This window comes from Panthera pardus, unplaced genomic scaffold (genome assembly GCF_024362965.1).
Source record: "Panthera pardus isolate Hobbes unplaced genomic scaffold, ASM2436296v1 HiC_scaffold_5, whole genome shotgun sequence".
Lineage (NCBI taxonomy): Eukaryota > Metazoa > Chordata > Mammalia > Carnivora > Felidae > Panthera > Panthera pardus.
Window position 1 is genome coordinate 13,502,411 of NW_026526980.1, and position 23,500 is coordinate 13,525,910.

The following is a 23,500-nucleotide window of genomic DNA, read 5'->3' on the forward strand; positions in this document are numbered from 1 at the left end:
CTCTGTCCCTCCCCCACTTTTGCATGCACGCACTTTCTCGAAATGAACAAATAAGCTTAGAAAAAAAGAGGTTCTTGTTCTTGTCATGAGAATGAATTCAGGGACACGCAGCACGGCAGATGAGCAACACAAGCGGGAAAGTTTATTAAGGCGAAAGCACACTCGTGAGAAATGAGAGCTGGGAAGCTCAGAGAGCAGTACGGCTGGCGGGTTGGGTTTCTATCTTCAATTGGCAGTTGCTAATTTGTGGTGGGGGAGGGGACATATTCATTTCTTGGGGTGGGAAGCAGGGTTTCCCGCTTTTTCTTCCTAATTTGGCCAGGGGTTTCCTGTCATGGCTTCTGCCATCTTGGGTCTGTCTGGTTGGATCCGGTTTCTTGTGGAGTGCTGCCTGGACAGGGCTCTGACCTTCCCCATGGCTGGCCAGGACTTCCTCGTTGCTGGCCTCCAGGCGTCCTGTCCCAACCTAACTAACCCTGTTCGAACGGCTACAAATTGGAGGTTCCCACAGCTGCTTCCTCAGGTTTGGTCAATTTGCTAGAGCAGCTCACAGAACTCAGGGAAACAACTGACTTTCACCAGTTTATGGAAAGATCAGACAAAGGATGCAGGTAAACAGCTAGATGAAGAGATATGTAGGACAAGGTCTGGGAGGGTCCCAAGAGCAAGAGCTTCTGTCCCTGTGGAGTTGGGATGTGTCACCCTCCTGGTGTGGATGTGTTCATCCACCTGAAAGCTTCCAGACCCTCTACTGTTGAGATCTTAAGGAGGCTTCCTCACATAGGCACCATCAATTATTAAGTCCCTTTTCAGCCCTTCTCTCTTCTCTGGAGGATGGGGGTGGGGCTAGAAAATTCCAAGCTTCTAATCATGGCTTGGTTTTTTTTTCTGGTGACCAGTTCCCGGCCAGGAGCCAACCAGGAGCCCACCCAAAGGTGCCTCAATGGAACAAAAGATGCTACTATTACTTTTTCCACTTAGGAATTTACCAAGGTTTTAGGAGCTCTGTGCCAGGAACGCAGGGCAGAGACTGATATTTTTTTTTTATAATCTCAGTTTCCCTTCTCTTAGGATCTCAGCCTTGTTGTTGGCCAATGTCTGAAAACCTTTGCTTCATTATTTTGATTGGTTTTCAAATTATTTAAGGCAGGAGGGTTTATCTACTGCCAATTACTTTCACCTGGAAGCAAAAGTCCCAACTTCCTACTTATTGGTGAATGATTTTCCACTGAATGGTATTTGTTGAAAGTTTCACCTGTGCTTGGACATTTGGGTTGCTTCCAGATTTTGGCTATTATGAATGAAATTGTACAAGTATTCGTGTAGACATAAGTTTTCATTTCTCTTGGGTAGATACCTAGCAGTGGAATTCCTGGATCAGAGTATTGCATGTTTAACTTTATGAGACACTGCTGAACAATTTTCCAAAGTGGCTGTATTAGCAGTGCATGAGTTCTGGTTGCTCCATCATCATCGACACTTGGTATTGTCAGTCTTTTAAACTTTTAGCCATTCTAGTGTATGGAGTGGTATCTTTAAAGAGATATTTTATTTTTTTAATGTTTATTTTTGAGAGAGAGAGGGAGACAGAGTTCAAGCAGGGGAGGGGCAGAGAGAGAGGGAGACACAGAATCTGAGGCAGGCTCCAGGCTCTGGGCTGTCAACACAGAGCCAGGTGCGGGGCTCAAACTCACGAACCGAGAGTTTGTGACCCAGGCTGAAGTCAGTCGCTTAACCAACTGAGCCACCTAGGAGCCCCTAAGATTTTGTTTTTAAGCAATCTCTACATCCAGTATGGGGCTTGAACTCACAACCCCGAGATCATCAGGAGTCTCATGCTCTATTGACTGATCCAGCCAGGCGCCCCTATGTAGTGGTATCTAATTGTGAATGTAATTTACATATTCCTGATAACTAATGATGCTGATCATCTTTTATGGGTTTACTGGCCTTTTGTTGTTGTTGTTGTTGTTGTTTAAAATGAAGTTTAGGTTTGTATCTTTTCTTCCCTCTGGCTTATCTTCTAGTTACTGAATTGTAAGAGTTCTTCTTTATAGTCTAGATATAACAGAGCCCACTCCTCTGCTGGATTGAGGAGAAAGGAGCAGGTATAAGAATATAAACAGGCCACTGTTGTCATCAAGGAGAGAGATGATCATGTCTTCAACGAGCATAGGGGTTTAGATGGAACAAGGTACATGGAATTTAAATTTTATTTTTATTTATTTTAGTTTATTTGTTTATTTTGAGAGAGTGTGAGTGAGGGAGGGGCAGAGAGAGAGAGAGAGAGAGAGGGAGAGAATCCCAAGCAGGCTCCTTGCTGCCAGCGTGGAGTCTACGCTGGGCTCAAACCCATGAAGTACAAGATCCTGACCTGAGCCAAAATCAAGAGTCAGATGCCCAACTGACTGAGCCACCCAGGCACCCCTAAAATTAGTTAATTAATTAATATTATTACTATTATTTTAATTTTTTTTGAGAGTGGGGAGGGACGGAGAGAGAGGGGGATAGAGGATCCAAAGTGGGCTCTGCATTGACAGCAGAGAGCCTGATGGGGGGCTTGAGCTCACGAACTGAACTCACAAACTTTGAGATCATGACCTGAGCTGAAGTCGCACACTCAACCTACTGAGCCACCCAGGCGGCCCCTGACTAAAATTTGTTAAAAAGAGCCTCAAGAGATTCTGGATCTATTTGTTTTTCCCTTTTGTCTTCTGAACATTCTTAATTATATTTAAAAAATACAAACCTGAATTACCTCTGTGCTTGCATTAACTACAGGAGGATGTCCCGGGAACCTAGGACATACATTCTTTTCCTGTTCCTTTTTCTGAGCCATGGAATGGCAAGTCATAGAGTTCCAGATTCCAGGCAGGGTAAGTCCTGAAGGAGGAACAATCTGTCATAGTTTCCACACATTTTAGGGAATGTAGTGGGGGTAGATCAATGTAGGTACATGATACTGTGAAGTGTTTTGGGAAGTGTGCATATGTGTGTGTGTCCATCCACATATATATGTAGGATTTTCAGGTTTATTCTAAAAGGGTTTTTCTTTTTTTAAAGTTTATTTATATTTTATTTTGAGAGAGAGAGAGAGAGAGAGCAAGCAGGGGAGGTTCAGGGAAAGAGGGAGACAGAATCCCAAGCAGGCTCTGCACTAATAGCTCAGAGCCTGATGCAGGGCTTGAACTCATGAACCATGAGATCATGACATAAGCTGAAGTCAAGAGTCCGATGCTTAACTGACTGAGCCACCCAGGCTCCCCTAAAAGGGTTTATCAAACCAGAGTTTTCTCACACTGGGCATATATTGGCACAGGTAAAATTAAAATTCACTAAAATTTTCCTTCATGAGTGACTCTTTTTTGGGAGGGGGGCTCTTTTCCTAACCCATGTTTATATTTCTGAAGATTATACCATTCAGTTCTAGTTATACTTCCAATGGCTTTCTTACAGATTTGTATCCCCTGTTGCAAAAAATGGCGGTGAGTATCCCATTTTCTTTGAATCAAACTCTCCTTTACTGGAACTGCCAACTTTGGGTGTTGTACTTGACATTATTTCTTTGCCTTTTAGGAAGAAATAATAGATGGAAGGTATCTGAATGGTAATGTCCCTACTCTGTCCCCACTTTGCTGCTTCTAAAAATTTCAGACAGAATGTGCCTGTGATCTCTCTGGAATGATTCTTTTAAAGTTGTCTTTTCATTTTATTCCCATGTAGCCTTACTGGATCTCATACAGTTTCAAAGGTAACCCACCCTAGAGGGGAGGGGAAGGGATGGAATAGATACTTCATAAAAATTCTTAAATGGAAGTCTCTTAATTGTAAAAAGTAATACCTACATACTTATTACAAAAAACATAGCAACCAGTGCACAGGTGTTTGAAAGTAGATATGTTTGCTTCACAAACTTTTATTCCTCTCTGCTCTGGCACAAGTGCTAACCTTTACTGAGGGTTTACTATGTGGCAACAACATTCTTAGTGCTTTGTGCATAGAAACATGTCCAATCCTCACAAGCACCCCCAGGGAGGGTCCTGTTGTTTCTCATTGGACAGAGCAGTGAAAGGGAGGCACAGGAAGGGTGAATCAAGGTCACGTAGCTGGGCAGTGTGGTGGAGCTGAGTTGTACATCCAGCAGTGGGGCTCCAGGATACATTGCCCTGTCATGTTTTATACTGCATGTGGGCTGGTGTTAGATACTGAGGGTGTGGGACAGGGCACTAGAGAGTGTTGTGCAAAGACAAATATTAGCAGATAATTCTAATATGATGAGTACTGTGAAGGAGAAGAAATGGGGCTTGGGAGCCCATGACAGGAGCACTCAATTATGTTAAAGAGAAGGAGTGCCCATAAACACTCTTCTTCCTAATGTAGCTTTAACTTTAGTTGATAGTTTTGGATATATTCTTTCAGGCTAAAATCTATCTATCTATCTATCTATCTATCTATCTATCTATCTATCTTTGTATTCACTTATTCATTCATCTACTTATTTAATAACAAAAATTTACCACTTGTTTAAGGCAGAAGGATTTATCTGCTGCCCATGACTCCATTACAGCCGGAAGCTGAAGTCCAGCTCATTCCTTTTCTATGGTTGGGTGACACTCCATTGAATGGATGTACCATAACATTTCTAAATTTTTTTTAACGTTTATTTATTTTTGAGATAAAGAGACAGAGCATGAGTGAGAGAGGGGGAGAGGGAGAGGAAGAGAGAGAGAGAGAGAGAGAGAGACAGACAGACACACAGAATTAGAAGGAGGCTCCAGGCTCTGAGCTGTTAGCACAGAGCCCAACATGGGGCTCAAACCCATGAGTGGTGAGATCATCACCCGAGCTGAAGCTGGTCGCCCAACTGACTAAGCCACACAGGCGCCCCTGGACGTACCATAACATTTAACAAATGTTAAAACATTTATGTAACCTTTTACTTGTTGTTGGACATTTGAGTCATTTCCAATTTTTGGATGTTACGAACAAAATTATGCATTTTCTATGTGTTGGGTACTGTTTTAAGCACTTAAGATGTGTGAACAAGTAGAATCCTCACAATTTTTATCCATATTGCATAGAAAGGGAAACCGAGGCAAAGGAAAATTCAGTAAACTGCCTAGGACCACACAATTAAGTGACAGAGCCAGGATTCTAGTCCCAGTTTTGAGCTCACACTCTTAAATTCCAACCTCTCATGGTATACACTGTTTCTGTTCTTTAGGCTTTAATATAGTAAGGACATCTTTCCAAGTGAGTTTGGAGTGTAGATAACACACGTGGAATGTTATGGGAATTAGAATATTGCACATAGCTCAGAAATTGATAATTGTCTTTGAGAGAATGGGATCCAGGAGGATTCTTAGAATTGGAAACTCCCCACCAGTGTGCCAGGTTAACAAATCTCCTACCTCCTTCAACACAAAGTTCCTAGCATTCCTGGCCCATTCCCCACATCCTCTCTTAACTCTGGTCCCCTGGCCTCTTGGCAAGTAGGGAAACTGCTCATCAGGGGAACCTATCATTGTGACCTTCTCCTGCCTGTCTTCAAATGAAGCTCCCATGGGTGGACGGCGGACCTGTCCCACAGAGTCCTGGCGTATCTGAATTCACGGAATGTTGCCTTCACCATCCCCAGCCTGCAGGTGCGTACCTGAGACTCATCCCTATCATATATTCACCTCTGTAAACTCAAGGGCCTGGTAAGATGGAGAAGTGGGCTAGGTATGGAGATAGTCTTCACTTCTGCAAAGAAACATGTTCTGTCCATTTGTTTGGAAACTTTTGTGTTTTTCCACCCTTCCACCTTTGATGGAGACTTGACGTATTAGGGTGTAGGGCAGACCTACTGTAACAAAGAGATCCCAGGTTCTAGCAGCATGAACAGTTTTGTTTGTTTCTTTTTTTTATTTAATTTTTTAAAAGTAATCTCAGCACTCTGGTAGCGCAATCAGTTAGCACGCGGTACTTATAAAAGTAATCTCTACGTGCAACACAGGACTTGAACTCATGACCCTGAACTCAGGAGTTGCATGCTCTACGGAGCCAGTCAGGCACCCCCAATTTAGTTTCTTTCTATCTCATGTTATAATTCAGAGCTAGGTGGGAGATCCAGAGAGTAGAGGAAGCTCTATTTCAGAAGACCATCCAGGGGCCCAGGTTCCTTCTGTCTTGTTGCTTTGTCATCCTCTAGGGAGTTGTTGCCCACATGACTGAAACATCACATCCATTCTCCGACCTAGGAGGTGGGGTGGTGGGAAGAGGAAGTGAAGGGCAAGCATCTTCTCTTTCAAGGACATGAGCTGCAAGTTGCACACTTTGTGCTGCTCACATTCTGTAGGGCTCACAGTCCACGGTCATGTGTTACTGCAGAGAAGTAAGAAGAGAGGCCTTTCTGAGAAGCCATGTAGTCAGCTAAAACTTGTGGGATTCTGTTGCTAAATGGAATTACAGGAGACTGGATCTTTGGGCATAATTATCAGTCTCTTGATCGTGGGTCCAAGAAATATTTTTCTTCCCTTTTAACTCTATTGTAAGAGAAACAGAAGCACAGGTATGTTAATAGATGGTAATGATATTTGTAGAGCAGTAGGGCATGGTGGGGACTGTGGCAAACTGGACAGCATACCTCATCAGCATGAGCATCAGCCCAGTGTGGTATGTCATATCTTTGCCATTATACTGTGAATAGCACAGAAAATTGAGAAAATATTCTTTTGGTATTCAAAAACTATTTGATTTAGGAAAGAAGTTTGGTCATTGATGAATGAAGTCCTGATGTCTTTATTGTTTCACTTTTTATTTATTTAATTTTTTTAATGTTTATTTTTGAGAGAGAGACAGAGCACTAGTGGGGGAGGGGCAGAGAGAGAGGGAGACACAGAATCAGAAGCAGGCTCCAGGCTCTAAGCTGTCAGCACAGAGCCCGATGCGGGGCTCAGACTCACGAACCGTGAGATCATGACCTGAGCTGAAGTCAGACGCTTACCCAACTGAGCCACCCAGGTACACCTTATTTACTTTATAATGAAATGAAAATATCAACCAACATTCACAATGAGAACTACATTCAGAGAGCTGGTTGCTAACTAGTTACCAGGACACCCATTAGCTGGAGGTGGCTGTTGACTTCATGGCATTTGTTTTATTCTGTTCATCAGTCTGTGGCAACCTGAAGGGAATTAATGCCTGCCCCTTTTCTGGCTAGTAGTAAGTTTTCTCATGAGGGGTGTGTGTGTGTGTGTGTGTGTGTATACATGTATATATAGTTATATATACATACAGTTACATATATACATATACAGTTATATATACATATATATATGTACAGTTTATTTTGAGAGAGTGTGCACACACATGCAGGAGAGGGGCAGAGAGAGAGCAAGAAAGAGAATCCTAAGTAGGCTCCACACTGCCTGCGCAGAGCCCTATTCAGGGCTTGAACACAAGAACCGTGAGATCATGACCTGAGCCGAAATCAAGAGTTTGGATGCTCAACCAACTGAGCCACCCAGATGCCCCAAGATGTGTATATTTTAACCTGACCAGTAGATATATTCTCTCTCTTGCTATGTATAAATTTATTTATTCATTCAACATCTACTTATCTAGCCTCTATTCTCTTCCAGGCATAGTTGTAGACATTGGAGACGCAGGAGAACAAGGCAGTCACATTACTATCGACATGGGCCTTTCATTCTGGAGGGACAGTCATAGAGTAAATAATTATTCAACTCATTCAGGATAGGGAATAATGGGTGGCACAAATTGACCACTTACTGTGTGCTAGCCAATATTGAAAATGCTTTACACACACTAATTTAATCCTCATAACAAACCTACATAGTAAGTCTCTATTGTCTCTGTTTTTCAGCTGACAAAATTGAGGTCCCAAAGTACTGTTGCTCATTTAGCAAATAAAAATACAGTGTTCCTGGGGTGCCTGGCTGGCTCAGTTGGTGGCACATGCAACTCTTGAGTTTGGGGTTGTGAGTACAATTCCCATGTTGGGTGTAGAGATTACTTTTAAAAAATACAGTATTCCCTATTAAATTTGATTTGCAGATGAACAATGATTTTTTTTTTTTTTTTAGTATATGTCTGTCCCATGCAATATTTGGGACATACTTGGGCTCAAAAATTATTCACTATTTAACTCCAATTCAAATTTAACTGGGCATTCTGTATTTTATCTACCAATGCTAGGTAAGTAACTTGTCCAAGGCCACACAGCTGGTTGGTGGCAAAGTGGGGATGTGCACATGGGTTGTCTGGTTTTAGAGTCCACCTTTTGCCAATGACATCACAGTATGCTGCCCTTGTAGAGCACCTTTGTTTAAGGGAGATTTAGAAAATAATTCCCCAGACAGCAGAGTAATCTCTTTTAGGAAAGGCTGCAGACCTCTGCTTCTCACTTTAGAAAGGATACTAAGGGGGAGTTTGTACATGCTGCCTGAATTTTGCTTTTTCTCTGATAGCTTGCAGTGTGGGAGAGGGTTTGAGCGGTGCCAGTCTGGGGGTGGTAAACTTCCTGGACAGAGGCCAGCGGCTCTGGACTTGAAACCTCAAGCACCTATAGGAACCAGGCAGGGCATGGGGAGATCGGCTGGCTGGGTGGGTGGTGAGCAGGAGTGTAATTACAGGGAGCAGCTGGCTCTTGGCTTGCTGATTATCACCAGGAAGAGGATGCATGCCTAGCGTTGCCAAATCTTTGTGTTTTCCAAGAGAAGTTGGAAATCTGGATTTTTGTGGGGAATCCCTGGACTTCAAAATGTTGGCAGCTAATGAAAAATTTTGGAGTCAGCCAATCCAAACATGGCTGCAAGCTGCCAGCTTGTGGTCTCTGCAGGGAAGTAGGTGGCCTGGCTGGGCTGCTGGCCGTGGTGCTGACCAGGTGCTCCTGTCCCATCCTCACTGTATCTCTCAACACTCCCTATCAAGGCAGCCATGGAAAACCACCTGGAGCAGCGTCTGTACCAGCCCCAGAAGCTGCTGGAGGACCTGAAGGAAACAGATGCTCAGCAGTTCCGCACCGCCATGAAATGCCTCTTGGAAGACAGGAAGGACCGCCTGGTGAGGCATTCTGGGCACCCCGGGAGTAGGGGAAGTCCAGGGCCAGTTGACATTTGTTGAGTTGAATCCAACTGAGCCTCACTCAGACCTTGGCCCTTCTTTATGTCTTCCTTCCACCTTCTCCCTTCGCAACCCCTCCAGGAGCTTGGGGACCTTGGTTTTCTCACTTCCTTTCTCCAAAGTTCAAGTGAAGAGCCTTATAGCTTGTACTTTTATAGGTACTAAGAAATGAGTGGTACTGAGGAGCTTCAATTTATTTGGCCTGATAAACACCCATGAATAATTACTCTGCATCAGTGGACACTGGGTTCAGAGACGAAGGACTACCTCTGCCCTGAAGGAATTCACAGTCTGGGAGAGGGGGCAGGAGACAAAAAACAGTAATAGACACATTTCCAAAAAAACAAAGTTGGTGATCTAAGAGCATCACAGGGGCGCCTGGGTGGCTCAGTCGGTTGAGCGTCCGACTTCAGCTCAGGTCACGATCTCGCGGTCCGTGAGTTCGAGCCCCGCGTCGGGGTCTGGGCTGATGGCTCAGAGCCTGGAGCCTGCTTCCGATTCTGTGTCTCCCTCTCTCTCTGCCCCTCCCCCGTTCATGCTCTGTCTCTCTCTGTCTGAAAAATAAATAAACGTTAAAAAAAAAAAAAAATTAAAAAAAAAAAAAAAATAAGAGCATCACAAAGTAAGACCTATGAGACCCAGGAAATCTTGGGACACAGGTGAGGTTTTGAGTTTTCCTTATCAGAGACCATTTAGTGCACAACAGTGTTTCCCAAAAGGAGTTGACCCATGTAAACATTTTAATAGTCACATTTTATTTTATAGTGTCTGTTATTAAAATAGAATGGATGCATCATTCTATTGAGTGAGTTTGGGAGAGATGTGATGTTTCCTTTTTTGAAATGCATTTAAGTTTAAAAAAAAGAGTCCGTTTAAAAAAATCCTATGAGGTAAATAATAGTAAAGGCAGCACAAAGATGGCAAAAATGAGGATGGTGGTCTATGAAAATGATACATATTTTTAATATTTATTTGTTTACTTATTTTTTTTAAGTTTATTTATTTTGAAAGAGAGAGAGCGTGTGCGCTGGCGGGGAGGGGGGTTGGGGTGGGGTGGGGTGCAGAGAGAGAGAGAGAGAGAGAGAGAGAGAATCCCAAGCAGACTCTGCACTGTCAGTGTGGAGCCTGACACAGGGCTTGAGCTCACAAACCAGGAGATCATGACCTGAGTCGAAATCAAGAGTCAGCTGCTTAACCAACTGAGCCACCCAGGTGCCCCCTAAGCTGCACTCTTACTCACTGTACTGTTTTAGCCCCAGACAGTAAATTACCAAAGTTAAAGAAACATTTGGTCATGGTTAGAAGTATGGCCTTGAATGCAGATACACCTGTTACAGAACCTAGCTCTGTGTAATTTGGGCAGGTTGCTTTTTCTATCTTTTATTTTCATCCTCTGCAATATTGGGATAATAATAGCATGTAACATTTGTTGAGTGTTCACTAGGTGCCAGCCAGTCTACACTCATTATCCTCTTTAATTCTTATGCAAACCTAAGAGATAGGCACTGGTTTTATCTCCATTTTACAGAGAGGGAAACTGAGACTTTAAAAAGGTAAGTGACTTGCTTGGGGACACACAGATAATAAGGGGACGACCTGGGATTTGAACCTAGGAATGTCTGGCCTTCGGATCTATGGGGCTTAACCTGTAGGACTGTCATGAGAATTACATGAAAAGAGACATGTTTGCTTCATGCCTGGTATGGTGCCTAGTATGTGGTCATTGCTCAATAAATGGTGGTTATTATGTTTGCAGGGTGTGCTGGCTGAAAGACTGAGTGCCAATCAAATTGGGACCAAGCTCTGTCAGCATTCCTGGGTTCTGTGGTTCAGAAGAGCCATTCATCCATCCATCCATCCATCCATCCATCCATCCATCCCAATATGCTTTCTCAATGTCTTCTGGGTACCAGGCATTCCACTAGGCACATGGCTTGGGCCTCGAGGACTTTCCTGGCTCAATCCCAGCTGCACACTGCAGTCAGGTGCCTGGGCTCCACCACAGACCAGTTAAATCACTCTGTATGGTGGTGCCGGGATCACTCCCCCAGTGATTCTCATGTGCAGCCAGGGTTGAGAACCATTGTTGTGGAGGAAAGATAGGCCCATAAGCATCTTTAATGCATCATAGAGTTGGGCTCAAGGTGATTTGACCAAAGTAGAAGGGCATTCAGGAAGACTTCACCAAGAAGGTGGTGACAATTGAGCTTACCCTTGAGGGATGAGCTGGATTTCGCTAGGGGAAGGAGGTGGGGAGAGAATTCCAGTTCGAGCAATTGCCTGAGGTGTGAGTCACATGGCATATCTGGAAAGTGAGAAGTTGCCTAGTGTGGGTGAAGCAAGTGAAGGCTTCAACTTTGTTCTGTAGGAGAAGTTCTAGAAGGTTTGACATAGCAGCGTGGTGTTAAACAGTGGTCTTGAAGTTCCCCACTGTTAAGTGTGGTCCCTCTCAGGGCTTCCAAATCCAGAGGCTGCTCTCAAGACAACCGTAGCTTCTTTCTTTACTTTAGGAGCTGGAGGATGTCGTTATTGACTTGGGAGAGATTCGGAAACAAGCCTTGCAGAGCCCTGGCGTGAACCGCAGCCTATTTCTCATCACACTGGAGAGGTGTTTCCAGGTGCTGAACTCCCTGGAGTGTGTGGAGATCCTGGGCAGGGTACTGAAGGGCTCCTCAGGCAGCTTTCTCCAGCCAGACATCCCAGGGAAGCTCCCCCGGCACCTGCAAGAGGATGCTTTCAAGAACCTGTGAGTGCTTCTCCCAGCCCTTGAACCCCACTTCCCATTCCTCAGAGGTGATGCATGGCAGAGGGGAGAAGGCAGGGGGAACGGGTTAACATCTGTGGAGTTTAGAGATGGATGATTAAAACAGTGCCTCCCAAATGTTAGTCATTCTGGTACCATCCTCACAACTTTTGCCCTATGTGTACACCACTTGTACTATTTTTTTTTTGCTTATTTGTTTTTGAGAGAGAGAGAGATGGGGAGAGAAAGAGAAAATGGGGGAGAGGCAGAGAGAGAGAGGGACAGAGGATCCAAAGCAGGCTCTGCGCTGACTGCAGAGAGCCTGATGCGGGGCTTGAGCTCACAAACCATGAGATCATGACCTGGGCCCAAGTTGGATGCTCAACTGACTGAGCCACCCAGGCACCCCCTCCACCCACTGGCACTGTTCTTCATGTTTTTTCTTTATAGTGACTCATTCTTTTTAATTAACATTTATTTAAAAAGTAACTTTGATATCATTACTATAAGATCAAGTCTTATTTGGACCAAATGGGACTGCTGCATATGACAACAAGGAAGTCGTTGTTGACCGGGGCCACGAGATGTGTGGTGGGGAGGGGACCAGGCTATAGTGGTTAAAGGTGATGAAGACACTTCACACCCAGCAGAGTGTCTATAATGAAAATGTCAGATAAATAATTTGCAAATGATATATCTGAGAAAAGGTTAGTATCCAAAATATATAAAAAACTTATAAAACTCAATACCCCCAAACCAAAAGATTCAATTAAAAATGGGCAGAAGAGGGGCTCCTGGGTGGCTCAGTTGGTTAAGCGTCCAACTCTTGGTTTCGGCTCGGGTCATGATCTTAAGGTTTCATGGGTTCAAGCCCCCTGTCAGGCGCTTCGCTGGTGGCATGGAGCTTGCTTGGGATTCTCTCTCTCTCCCTCTCTCTCTCTGCCCCTCCCCGACTTGTGCTGTCTCAGTCTCTCTCAAATAAACTTAAAAGAAATAGAAGACATGAATAGACATTTTTTCAAAGAAGACATACAGATGGCCAAAATACTGACACATGAAAACATGCTCGACATCACTTATCATCAGGGAAATACAAATCAAAACCATAATGAGCTATCACCTCACACCTGTCAGAGTAGCTGAAATCGACAACACACGAAACACTAAGTGTTGGTGAGGATGCAGAGAAAGAGGAATCCTCTTGCACTGTTGGTGGGAATACAAACTGATATAGCCAGTCTGGAAAATGGTATGGAGGTTCTTCAAAAAGTTAAAACTAGAACTACCCTATGATCCAACAATTGCACTGCTAAGTATTTACCCAAAGAATACAAAAATACTAATTCAAAGGGATATGTGCACCTGATGTTTATATTTATAGCAGCATTATCTATAATAGGCAAATTATGGAAACAGCCAGTGTCCATCAATTGATGAATGAATAAAGAAAATGTGTGGTATATGTATCTCTCTCTCTCTCTCTCTCTCTCTCTCTCTATCTATCTATCTGTCTATCTATAATGGAATATTACTCAGCCATAAAAAAGAATGAAATCTTGCCATTTTCTTTTTTTAAGTATATTTATCTATTTTGAGAGAGAGAGAGAGAATCCAAAGCAGGGCTTGATCTCATGATCTGTGAGATTGTTACCTGAGCCCAAATCAAGAGTCAGACGCTCAACTGACTGAGCCACCAAGGTGCCCTGAAATCTTACCATTTTCAGTGGTGTGGATGGAGCTAGAGAGTATTATGCTGAGTGAAATAAGTTAGTCAAATAAGGCAAATACCATACGATTTCACTCATGTGGAATTTAAGAAATAAAACAAATGAGCGAAGGGAAAAAAAAGAAAGACAGGCAAGCCAAGAAACAGACTCTTAAATATAGAGAACACACATAGTTACCAGAGGGCAGGTGAGTGGGTACGGGTTAAATAGATGATAGGAATTAAGGAGAGCACTTGTGATGAGCACTAGGTGCTGTATGGAAGTGTTGAATCACTATATTGTAACCTTGAAACTGATATTACACTGTATGTTAGCTAACTGGAATTTAAATACCCGCCCCCACCTCTGCCAAATGTCAGATACTAACCAGCGTTGGTGAGGATGTGGAGAAATCAGCACCCTCATACACTGTTGGTCAGAGCAGGAAATTGTGTAGCCTCTTTGGACAACAGTCTGGCAGTTCCCAGAAAGGCCAATCACAGAGTTGCCATGTAACCCAGCAATTCCACTCCTGGGTTATCTACCCAAGAGAGATGAAAATGTCTGTCCATACAAAAACTAGTACGTGAGTGCTTACAATAGCATTATTCATAATAGACAAAAGATGGACACAACTCAGAGGTCCGTCAACTGATGAAGAGATAAACAAAATGGGGTGGGATACGGGTAATGGAATAGTATTTGGCAGTAAAAAGAACAGAGTGTCAACACATGATCCAACACGCACGGACCTTGGAAACATCACACAAAGTGAAAGAAGCCAGACGCAAAGATAGCATATTACATGCTTCCACTTGTCTGAAATGCCCACAACAGGCAAACTTTGGAGACAGAAAGTAAATTGTGGTTTCTAGGATTTGAGGTGACTGACTAATGGTTGGGAGGTGATAGCCTAAGGATATAGGGTTTCTTTTTGAGATGCTTAAAATGTTCCAAAATTGACCGTGGTGACAGTTGCACAGTTTGGGAACAACGCCATTGAACTTTACATTTTCAGTCGGTGAATTGTATGGTGTATGAAGTGTATCTCCATAAAACTGTTAGAAAAGAAGAAGAGGAGGAGGAGGAGGAGGAGGAGGAGGAGGGGGAAGAAGAAGGGGAAGAAGAAGTAGCAATAGCAGGAGCAGTAACAGTGGTATCAGTATAGTAGTCGTAGAGTAGTGACCAAGAGTTGAGGAAGTGGAGAGCCCTCTTTGGAAGGAAGGCGTTTAGTTGTGAAGGAGAAAGAGAAATGCGAAAATAGCCGAACGCAGCAAGGGAATGAGAAGGCTTGTTAACACAAGACAGACAGTTTTGGGGACACTTGCTCCTTTGACCCATCTCAAGGCCCCCACACGTTTGTTCCTTAGCTGACGTCCACATTTGTCATTTAGATCTGCGGTGTTCAGAGATCTCTACGACCAAACCTCGGCTCATTCCCAGAGAGCTCTCTACACCTGGATGACTGGGATTTTGCAGACATCCTCCAATGCTACTGGTGAGCCCGGGCTTTGAGGTGGGATCACTTGTCAGGGGGAGCCCATCCTCAAAAGTGGTGCTTCCTCTCTGAAGATAGATTGATTTCATTGTCATGTATGATTTTTCCTCACCCTTCCCAGCTTCCAAAAAGTGTTTGATGCGACTTTTGGAATAAAACACATACCCCATTTCATCAATTCACTTTTCACATGCTGAAGGGGTGTCCTGGTTTGCAGGTGGAACAGAAATAATGACCATATCTTAGCTTCGAAGAGAACCTTTACAGTAGAGTCACGAGTTCAAAATCTGTATCATAAATCTGTATTAAAGTGGGACATGATAAATTTTTAAAAGGAAATCTAAGCAATAAAGCACAGAAATTTAGTGCCGAGTTTCCTGGGAACCAAAGCAGAAATAGGTCAAGATTCATTTATTTTACAGATGTGTATTAGAGGAGTCAAATTCGTGGAGATGGAACGTGGAATGGTGGTTGCCAGGGGCTGGGGTGGGAGGGAGGAATAAGGAGTCGTTGTTTCATGGGGACAGAGTTTCGGTTTTGTGAAATGAAAAAATTCTGGAAATAGGTGGTGTCGATGGCTGCCAGCAAAGTGAATGCACTTAATGCCACTGAACCATACACTTAAAAATGGTGAAGTTAGTAAATTTTAGGTTATGTTTATTTTACTACAATTGAAAAAAAAAAGACAAAAAGGATGGTTATATAGGTTAGTAATGCAGACAGAAACTCATGGCTTCAATTTGCTGAGTATTTTTAAAAATTTTTTTTAATGTTTATTTATTTTTGACAGAGAGAGAGAGACAGAGCATGAGTGGGGGAGGGGCAGAGAGAGAGGGAGACACAGAATCTGAAGCAGGCTCCAGGCTCCGAGCTGTCAGCACAGAGCCCGACGCGGGGCTCGAACTCACGGACTGTGAGATCATGACCTGAGCCGAAGTCGGACGTTCAACCTACTGAGCCACCCAGGTGCCCCTCTCAAAATAAATTTTTAACAAACTTTTAAAAATATTCAGCAAATTGGGGCACCTGGGTGGCTCAGTCGGTTGAGCGTCCGACTTCGGCTCAGGTCATGATCTCACAGTCGGTGAGTTCGAGCCCCGCGTCGGGCTCTGTGCTGACAGCTCGGAGCCTGGAGCCTGCTTCAGATTCTGTGTCTCCCTCTCTCTCTGAACCTCCTCCGTTCATGCTCTCTCTCTCTGTCTCAAAAATCAATAAAGGTTAAAAAAAAATTTTTTTTTAATTTATTTTGAGAGAGAGAGAGAGAGAGAGAGATGAGTTGCATAGGGACAGAGAGAGAGGAGAGAACAAGAATCCCAGTGTAGAGCCCAACGTGGGGCTCCATCCCATGAACTGTGAGATCATGACCTAAGCTGAAACTAAGAGTTGGAGGCTTAACCAACTGAGCCATGCAGGTGCCCAATTTAACGGAAGTAATGTAAACAAAATAAACCTTTTTAAACACTTACCAAATTGTATTATGTATCAGCCACTGGAGATACAAGAGGAAAATAAGACAAAGTCTCTGCTCTCATAGAGCTCTTGTTTTATTGGGGGAGAATAGGTGGAGAAAAGTTATAAACCAGCAAATTAAAAAGAGAGAGAGAAAGAGAGGAGAGAGAGAGAGAGAGAGAGAACTCAGGTACCAGTAGCTGCTATGAAGAAAATAAAATGGATAAATGCTATAGAGAGGCTGAGTGTTTTCGACCAGAACAGGGCTTGGCAAACGTTTTCTTTAAAGGGTCAGAGTAAATATTTTAGGGTTTGTGGGCCTGTAGTCTGGCTGAATTATTCAACTCTGATGTTCTGGTGCTAAAGCAAACATTGACAACAGATGAGCAGGAGTGGCTGTGTCCCAGCAAAGCCTTATTTATGGACACTGAAATTGGAATTTCAAAATTGTCACGTGTCACAAAATATTCTTCTTCTTTTGATTTTACTTCCAACTGTTTTAAAGTGTAAAAACCAAGCTTGCAGCCTTTATAAGAGCAAGTGATGGGCCAGATTTGACCTGTGGGCTGTAGTTTGCCAGCCTCTGAACTACGAAATCAGAGTTGACATCTGAATTGAGACCAAAATGAGACATGGAATCAGTCAGGTGAGGCACTGGAGGAAGGGCATGGCAGGCAGGGGAACCAGCAAATACAGAGGCCCTGAGCCAGGAATGAGCTTTGCGATTTGGAGAAACGTAAAGGAAGCCTGTGGGGTTGGAGTGTGCTGAGGGCCAATCAATCCTTTTCCTGGAATTAAGCTCTGAGATTTGTATATAAGGAGCATTCAACAACAGAATAATCAATGTCTTCAGTGCGTAGCAGAATTCCCTCTGCCTGATGCATAATTACGGCCTCTAAATCTCACACTGTGTAACCCTAAGACAGCCACTCAACTCTAGACTTCCAGAATCCTTATTGCCAAAATTTAATTAGAGACAGACTTTCTTCTAAAATTCCTCGACGTTATGTTTCATTATTATACTAAAGTGAATTAAAACAAATTCTGTTTAGACTTTAAGCTTTTTATTTTTCATGAAGTTCCTTGAGGTACCTGGAAATACTTTGAGTGTTAAAAATACTCAAAGTATTTGAGGGGGCACCTGGGTGGCTCAGTCGGTTAAGTGTCTGACTCTTGGTTTTGGCTCAGGTCATGGTCTCATGGTGCATGAGTTCGGGCCCTACATCAGGCTCTGTGCTGACAGTGCAGAGCCTGCTTGGGATTCTCTCTCTCTACCCGTCCCCTGCTAGCTCTCTCTCTCTCTCAAAATAAATAAATAAACTTAAAAAAAAAAAAAGTCTGCCTCTAAAAAAAGAAAATCCAATCTTGGAGATCCTTGGACTTCAGAAATACAGTTTATGCTTTATAATTAATTTAAAATTAACAACTCACCTTGGTTCTGGATGAATTTAGTGGTTCCCCCCTCTCCCAAACTCTCTAGTCTTCTGGGACCACCCTTCTAATAACCAATTCAGATGTCCAGAGTCTTTATCTCATCTAGGGAATCCTAGGGTGTTTACCTGTGCTCACCCCAACAGCTCTGATTTCTGGGTTGGGGAGACACCCTGTTGTTCTTGTGACCCAGCCCAAGCAGTGGCCGACTTCACCATCTCATCTGGGCATGTGAGTCATTGCCCATGGCTTTTCGCAACAGCTCTTGGTAATGGATTCACTGTGCCTTGAAAATGCTCCCCTGCTTCTTCCATTTCTCCGAAGTGCCACCAACACAATATTGTTGTGTGTAAAAGTCTTTTACTGGAGGATTAGAGGTAATGGGGGCCGATTCTAGCTTAGTGAAACTTGAAGTCCAGATAGATCCTGAACATGATTGTTCTTGAAGTCCCACTGACATCCCACTGATGAGCAATTTCAAATGGCTGAACAGAGTGACAGAGGGAGTCTTCCGGGATTTCAGAGGGAGAAATTACTGATGACTGAGGAGACAAGACAAGGCGTTAAGAAAGAGGAAATGTTTGAGGTCATTTTTGAAGGTAGGATTTAAGAGCGGAAGAGTTAGGGCAGAGGCATTCTGGCTGATAAGAAGGGCGCACGTGAGAGAAGATTTGGAGAATGTTTGGGGTGCATATAAGGAAGGAGAAGTAGTTGGTTTGGCTCAAGTACAGGAACCTGGTGCTAATCAGTATGGCTGAATAATGATTGTTACCGGTAGTAAGAAAAGAGAGTCAAATATATTTCAAGTTGTGAGACTATTTAGTAACTAAGTGAACTGAAAGAAAAGCTTATTTTGTGACCTTAACTATTAAAAAATAACCTGCATTTTTAATAAGTTCCCAGGTGATGCTGGTGCTGTTGGTCTGGGGACCACACTGCTGACTTACAAACAAAGCCTCAGATGGCTGGCATCTGTGATTTGCCTGTGTGTAGCATAGCATCTCATAGGTAGGAGGCGCTCCATGAATGGTTATTGAATGAATTAATGAACACAGGAAGGAGGTCCTGACATCAAAGATACTTTTGACTATCACATACCAGTGCAAAAGCTTTTATTTGTTTATTTATTTACTGATTTATTTATCATATTTCTTCATTTATTTATTTTTTGCAGATGACTCTGTTTCATGGGTCAGTGCAGAAAACTTATGGATTTTGGGCAGATATATGGTTCACCTATCATTTGAAGAAATTACGAAAATTAGTCCTGTAGAAGTAAGTTGGAAAAGTACGTTTACATGTCCCCATCACCAAGCCATCTGGGGAAAGGTGTATTCTAAACCTGTCATGTTTAGCCAGCTAGTCCAGGTGCCCTGGAAGATTGGGTGCCCACCTCAGCCAATATATCTTGAGCCTCTAAAGAAAACTCTCATGTGGTTGGTCGTCAGATTGTGTTTAGTGTAGAAGGGCCAAGAAAAGAATTGCAGACAACCAAGATAGCTCTGATATGAACAAACATGGTATAAAGAAAATGTTGGCTGTGAACCAAAAGTCATTTTAGGGTATTTAAAGGCCAAGGATGATAGCGACAGAGTTTCCAGTTCTTGGAAGCATGAACTTGAATCAAATGAAACATAGATTACTAACAACTTGTATTTATAGCTAATTCTACTGATTGCTACTTCAGCATGAGCAATGATTGGATTTTAAGTATAGACTTTACAGTTGAGAAATATGTAAGTTCTAAGGTTACTTAACTCACTGGTCAGCCTGTCTCTGTCTTCCTGATGTTAACCCAATGACACTAAAACCCCTGGGCATCATGATTCTGGAAAGCAGTCTCCAAAACACGCTGCCAACAGAGAGGCATTCATAACGACTTTGGGGCTTGCCTCCAGTTTTTATCTTGTGTGCCTTGACTTTCTTCTGGCCAGTGAGAGAAGTGTTTGTATCAGATGGCTGGCTTGTTCAAGGGCCAATTGACCCAACGATGTCTGGTTATTATGAAACTGGAGGCAGAGCCAGGTTTTTCTTTTCAAAAATTTTTGAAAAATTTTTTAACTGCAGTATGGTTGACATATGTAGGTTCCTCTTTTTACCTAGGAGGCTGAGAATATTTCACGTAAATTTATATTTATTTATTTACTTATTTATTTATTATTTTTGAGGGAGAGACACAGAGTGTGAGCAGGGAGGGGCAGAGAGAGAGGGAGACACAGAATCTGAAGCAGGCTCCAGTCTTGGAGCTGTCAGCACGGAGCCCGATGTGGGGCTCAAACCCACGAACTGTGAGATCATGACTGGAGCTGAAATCGGACGCTCCACCAACTGAGCCACCCAGGTGCCCCTAACTTTCAATTTATAATCCTCAGTTATAAAATGGATTAAACCTCACTTTTACTCTCCCAATATTGAGTGAATTTCCAGAAGTTAGATAGAGATTAAATTTTTATGGAAGCTGGGCCCCTGGGGAGGAATTTCTAAGATCAAGAGGCCATTTGCAACTTTTCTTCATCATCTAAAAGTGTAGAGAAGAGAGGCAAAGCCACAGAGGACCAGCACGAAGGGGGAATTTATCTGGAGAAAGAGTAGAATCCTCAAGGGAGAGACAACTTTATAAGCACAGAGTAGCAGTGCATAGAAAGATAAGACTTCAGCTTGACACCCTTGGACACATAGGCAGAAAATGAACAAGAACAGAAAGAATCTGAATGGTATACGTAATAAAGTTGAATCTATTTATCTATATCTTTCTATATATTTGTATCTTACCATGGGAACACACAATCTTTTTCATCACCTGAGGCCCATTTGTAAACTCATCTACTTAAAAAAAACCTGATTCCCCAAAGTGAAACATTTGTGGACCACATTCTCTGACCTCCATATAACAAATCTACAAATAAGGGTGCAAATATTAGCTTTCAAAGAGTTCAACTGCTCCGATATTAAAATATAATACTTTCCTAAATAGCATTTGGGTTGAAGAGGAAACCAAAGCAGTTGTTACAGACTGTTGAGAAATCAATGACCACAGGAACTGGGCATCTCGGAATCTCTGAGATGGGGTGCAGTGCGGACCGCAAGGGTGGGGCTGTTTGGGGTCACGTCAACCCCCTTCCTGTCCTTGTCTACCAGATTGGGCTGTTTATCAGCTATGACAATGCCACCAAGCAGCTGGACACAGTTTATGACATCACCCCTGACCTGGCCCAGGCGTTTCTGGAGAGGATCAGCTCCTCCAGCTTTGACATGAGGAATACCTCCACCATCCACAGGCAAGGGGTGGGGGCTCTGGGTCCTCGCAGCTCTTTCCCAAGATGTGATCTAAGCACCAGCTTCCTCTGAGCAGCAGAAGACCCTGGGAGGGAAGGGGGGTGGCTGGTCTATCTCTTTATATAGCCCCATGTCTTTGTGCATGTGACGGGAGGCGTTTCCCCAAAGAAACACCCTTTGAAAGGGTTGGGAGGTGGGGTGAGGTAGAACAAATGCTTTCTGAGCATCTCCTGTGCCAGGCGTTTAATGCAACCTTATCAAGTGCTAAGATTCCAGCTGTGGGCATAGAAATAGAATATTTTAAATACTCAGTACTTGGTCTATTCCAAGGTAAACGTGTGGTTTCCATTAGGGTGGGTAAAGTATTAGAAATAGCTTTTGGCTCCCCATATTTGTGAACCTCTTGTTATCCAGCTTCTCGGGTGGGGAGTCCACAGATGATGTCGGCTCTGGAATTTAGTGATTGTAACATGATCCTCCAGGAATGCTTTCCAGCAGAAGCAGGCCTGGAGCTATGTACTTGGTGACCCCAGAAAGGGTTTGAATATTAGCCGGAGGGAGCATGCAGTGGGGAGTGCTGTTCAACCATCTCTCCATCTCTCAGGGACACATATCACAGTGCTTCCCCTGACATCACTGTATTATGTTAAATTTTATCAGAGTCGCTTATAGGGAATGTTCTTATATGAAACTATTACACCTTCTTCCCCCATCCTTACTAATTTTTACCCATTAGCTTGGGTCCCGTTTTTAGGGGTACACAAAAATAGCTTACTGGTTAAGAACATGGGACCTGGAGCCAGACTTCCTGGGTTTAATTCTGGCTCTGCCACTTATGAGTTGCGTGATTTGGGCTGTGTCACTTTACCTCTCTGTGCCTCCACTTCCCCATCTGTAAAATGGGAGATAATAACCTTCCTCCCTTTTCAAGGTCCTTGTAAGGCTTATGCACACCTGACACATAGTAAGTGCTCAGGATAGTAGTTCTTCAGCCTTCCCTTCCCTTGAGTATTCTTTTCTCATCCGACACATTTTCAAATCCTTCCTGACCCGGTTGCTCTTCTGTGGTCATGTCTGAGCATGACGCTGTCTTTCTAAGAGGGTGGATCCAGGTTGAGCATGGTCAACCAGGTGGTCCAGCCATGCTGAATTGAATAGATTTCATACTAACTCTAAGAGCATCCATTAATGAATCAGTGCCTGGTGTCTACCGGGAAGGATGCTAATCAATTGGTATGGCTCTTCCCATTGAACTCTCACAGTACTCCTGATGCCTACATTCATCATATTTATCGTGATGTGCTGTGATGAACACAGCCAACCTCCCTTTTATTAAAGGCTCAGAGAGACAGGTCCACCCTGTACAGTAGTGCACCGTGTGCACTGTTCAACTGTGCAGCAGCCTTGCGGAGAAGTTAAGTAATTTGTTGGATCAAACATCCCATACAGCTGCGCTTCAAACTCCTGTTGGCCTAAATCTATGCTCTTAACCACAAAATACAGCACCCCCAGCTAGACCAGGGTTCACATCCCACTTCCGCCCTTACATTGTTATGCTTCCTTTTTCTTTCCTTTCTGGCGGTGTAGGTCATAAACCATCTTGGAAATACATCTGCCTCAGAGAATCCCTCAGGGTGGACAAACCCTTTATCTCCATGTGGAAAATGGGGAGTTTTCTGTGGCTAACTCAGGACCACACGTTCCTTGTGCCCCTTACTGCCTCGGGAAGAGAGAGCATAGGTGGATGGGTCTCGATTTAAGTCCTGGGGCCACGTCCAGTCTTGGGCCAGTCACTTGACTGTGCTGAGTCTGTCTGCCCTTCTGTGAAATGGGGCTCAGAGCATCTGCCTTGTAGGGTTGCTGTGATGGGGTAATCCGGGTACAGGGTTCAGCACAGTCCCTGGCATGTGATAGCTGCTCTGACCGTGACTCTTGGCTCTGGGTGGGAGGGGGCTGTGGTTGTGACCCCCAGCTCTGAGCCCCCTGCCAGCACCCTTATCTTCCCACACAGGCTGGGGCTGCTGGTCTGTTTCTACCATGACCTGGATTTGCTGGACGCCGCGGTGGCTCAAGTCCTCCTTCACCAGATGATCAAGTGCAGCCATCTGAGGGGCTTCCAGGCTGGGGTTCAGAAGGTGCGGATGGGGCACAGGGCCCTGGGGAAATGGCCGGAGAATTGGGGAGCACAGTCCTGCCTGGCCTTTGAGAGAAAATATGTGGGGTTAATTGGGATCTGGGTCCACCCACAGCAGATGGCATCCCATC

At 43.7% G+C, this 23,500-nt stretch overlaps 1 protein-coding gene across 3 annotated transcripts in view; it reads left to right on the forward strand.

The window, feature by feature from the left end:
* OTOA (otoancorin) overlaps window positions 1-23,500 on the forward strand; it is a 73,764-nt gene that overhangs the window by 6,107 nt on the left and 44,157 nt on the right. Inside the window, exons 2-12 of one of the 3 annotated variants that reach the window (XM_053894423.1) lie at window positions 2,782-2,876; window positions 3,457-3,485; window positions 3,577-3,607; window positions 3,724-3,751; window positions 5,558-5,645; window positions 8,941-9,072; window positions 11,643-11,878; window positions 14,976-15,079; window positions 19,134-19,234; window positions 21,098-21,237; window positions 23,247-23,370. In XM_053894423.1, coding sequence (XP_053750398.1) covers window positions 2,786-2,876; window positions 3,457-3,485; window positions 3,577-3,607; window positions 3,724-3,751; window positions 5,558-5,645; window positions 8,941-9,072; window positions 11,643-11,878; window positions 14,976-15,079; window positions 19,134-19,234; window positions 21,098-21,237; window positions 23,247-23,370 — 1,104 coding nt within the window. In that variant the 5' untranslated portion in view covers window positions 2,782-2,785. Of the gene's footprint in view, window positions 1-2,781; window positions 2,877-3,455; window positions 3,486-3,576; window positions 3,608-3,723; window positions 3,752-5,210; window positions 5,646-8,940; window positions 9,073-11,642; window positions 11,879-14,975; window positions 15,080-19,133; window positions 19,235-21,097; window positions 21,238-23,246; window positions 23,371-23,500 lie in introns of those variants that run through there. The other 2 variants (XM_053894425.1, XM_053894424.1) reach the window with 2 other exon arrangements.